Source organism: Salminus brasiliensis, chromosome 5, assembly GCF_030463535.1.
Source record: "Salminus brasiliensis chromosome 5, fSalBra1.hap2, whole genome shotgun sequence".
In the NCBI taxonomy this organism is placed as follows: Eukaryota; Metazoa; Chordata; class Actinopteri; order Characiformes; family Bryconidae; genus Salminus; species Salminus brasiliensis.
This window is the reverse complement of record NC_132882.1, coordinates 33723443-33725979: the sequence shown is the minus strand read 5'-3', so window position 1 is coordinate 33725979 and position 2537 is coordinate 33723443. Positions and strand designations below refer to the sequence as shown.

Here is a 2537-nt window from a genome sequence, read left to right as displayed (position 1 = left end):
TTTTGACACAGATCTGCCTTTAGGGGGCGATACACTCAAAAACACTTAAATTCTCTAAAAGCCCTTCTTCTAATGTAACGCTGTGTTCAGTTTCTGAGTTGAACAGTTTTGTAATTAGATATGTGAGAAGGCGCTCTCCCAGTCCAGTGGTTTGACTTTTTTGTTTAATATCTACAGCTTATTATTCCAATTCACAGGGGAAATACCTCTACCTTCTCTAACTGTCAATTCTACCTTCTGTTTGCAGGGAAAACATGGAAACTGATGACATTCTGACATTTTTTGGGTACGACGTGTTGAGCGTCATCGGTGAAGGGACTTTCGGCACAGTTAAGCTGGCCTCATCTGAAAGGCACCCAAACCAGGTGGCCATCAAAATAATGGACTACGAGGCACAATCCCAGGAACTCGCCATTCTCAGAAGAGTAAAGCACCCTCACATCATTCAGGTGCATGAAATTATTGAGATGCAGGAACGTGTGTACATTGTGATGGAGGCTGCTGCCACGGATCTCCTTCATCATATCGTTGAGACTGGCCCCATCCCCACTGACCAGGCCAAAACGTGGTTCTCCCAGCTTCTCAGCGCGGTGGACTTCCTGCACCAGCAGAACATTGTCCATCGAGACCTCAAATTAAATAATGTTCTGCTGACCTTTGATGGTCAAATCAAACTGGCCGACTTTGGATTAGGATGCTTCTCAAGAGGCTTCCCTGACCTATGCAAGACATTGTGTGGAAATCCTTACTACTGCGCACCTGAGATAAACATGCGTCAGAGGTATGATCCAAAGAAGAGCGATGTGTGGAGCCTCGGTGTGATTTATTATGCCATGGTTACTGCGTCCTTGCCCTTCTACGACTCTATGAAGGCTATGATCCCAATTCTCCAGCGGAGATCCTTGGAGTATCCAGAGGAGGTTGCAGTGGAGGAACCCTGCAAAGCCTTTATTTCCTACATGCTGCAGAAAGATCCTGTCACTCGGCCTTCAGTGAAAGAGGTGGCTCGGCACCCCTGGCTAAAATCAAGGCAAGAACTTTAAGTCGAACGTTGTGCTGGATATCAAGTCCAAGCTCAATGTTTATATACACTTAATCATATACCAAATGTTTGGGGACACACCGATTATAATGAAATCATTCAGCAACTTTAAGTTACACACACACAGCTTGTCTAGTCAGTTTAGAGAAGTACCGCCAATAGAATAGGACTCTCTGGAGCAGATAAACATGAACCTATTTGCACCATGCTGCCTAATGCCAGGATAGGGCTGCAGGGGTATAAAGCCCCCCAGCATTGAGCTGTGAAGTAGTGGAAGAACTATGTTCTCTGGAATGATGGTGGTGCTTCACCCAGTGCTTTTGGGATGAGTTAGGGAGTTGGGGATGACGAGGTGGGGTGGTGATCATCATCCAACATCCTGACCTCACTAACTAACACTCTTGTGGTTGAATGCAATCAAATCCTCAAAGCAATGCTCCTGCCAAAATCTAACTGTCTCTCTGCACAGTGTGACAGTTACTCCAAGAAAAGCAGGATAAACTCTTTTTTATAGCCTTGATTTCAGTAGAAACTATGAATGAGCAGGTGTCCCAATACTTTTGTCCATGTAGTGTAGATAAAGTAGAGTGTCAGCTCACTAACAATAAGTACATTTCTCTGTTGCTTCTCTACCATCTCCAGAGTTATCGGCAGGTTTTTAGTGGTACCCGTTGATGAAGAGGATGGGGGAAGCTGCTCTCATCAAGAGGTCCTCCCGCTCCAGGAGGACGACTGCAGTGGAGCTGGAAGCGTACAGGTCGTGAGGGAGAAGATTGGCTGCTTCAGCTGTGCTTCACTTAAGAAGGCAGCTCAAACCTATGTTGCAGCACCGATCCTCAGAGCTTCTCGAGCACTTCAAAGAAGAATTAGGAAGTTCTTCAAAAGGACGTCCATGGTGCACGACTTCTCGTCTTCTCAGCAGGGTGCTCATCATTCTGCTGCCTCTACAGAAGCTTCTGCTTCTTCATGTTCTGAGCAGAGACGTGAGGATGGGACTCCAGACATCTTGCTCCATGAACCAGTGGTGGAGACGGAAGCTGTGGAGGCGCAGCCAACAATGAGGCAGGGAAACAGGAGGCTGAGATTCCCCAAGTTTAATGTATGTGAGTCGAGTGTTGAGAGATTGTGATGGTCCAAAATGTTCAGTTTCAGTTGGTCAATCTTTGTCCTTTTGTTCCTCCAACAGATCCTGAAGAAGATGAACAGGGTTCACCCCCTGTAGACATCAAGCATGGCTCCTGGTAACGATAACCTTCTGGCTGGGTCCGGCTCTGAAGGAAATGTCCCACTCCATGGGCTGGTAGAGGAAGCAGAACCTGTTGTCACTCAGCCCACAGTGAAATGTTGTGACGTGTAATAACTTAGCAGATAGTGAGTGAACCTCGCTGAGTACTTGAACCGCCGGGTGGCTTGCTCGCAAACAAAGAAGTCGAGCCGAAGCTGGCCTAAACACACCGTGGTCAGAGACGGGAACCTCTCTGGGTACATCAAGGTT

General features: G+C 46.9%; 1 protein-coding gene across 1 annotated transcript; it reads left to right on the top strand.

Annotated features, from left to right (window-relative positions):
* Positions 1 to 222: 222 nt before the first annotated feature.
* On the top strand, positions 223 to 2287 carry LOC140556604 (testis-specific serine/threonine-protein kinase 6-like). The gene is made up of 3 exons (XM_072680684.1): positions 223 to 1030; positions 1685 to 2145; positions 2229 to 2287. The coding sequence occupies exons 1-3, from the start codon at positions 255 to 257 to the stop codon at positions 2285 to 2287; spliced, it is 1296 nt and encodes a 431-aa protein (XP_072536785.1). The 5' UTR covers positions 223 to 254.
* The last annotated feature ends 250 nt before the right edge of the window (positions 2288 to 2537 follow it).

Coding starts and splice junctions, on each gene's coding strand:
- LOC140556604 (XM_072680684.1), top strand. CDS start 255: ATGGAAACTGATGACATTCTGACATTTTTTGGGTACGACGTGTTGAGC. Junction 1,031..1,684: donor CACCCCTGGCTAAAATCAAG/GCAAGAACTTTA, acceptor TACCATCTCCAG/AGTTATCGGCAGGTTTTTAG. Junction 2,146..2,228: donor ATTCCCCAAGTTTAATGTAT/GTGAGTCGAGTG, acceptor TTCCTCCAACAG/ATCCTGAAGAAGATGAACAG.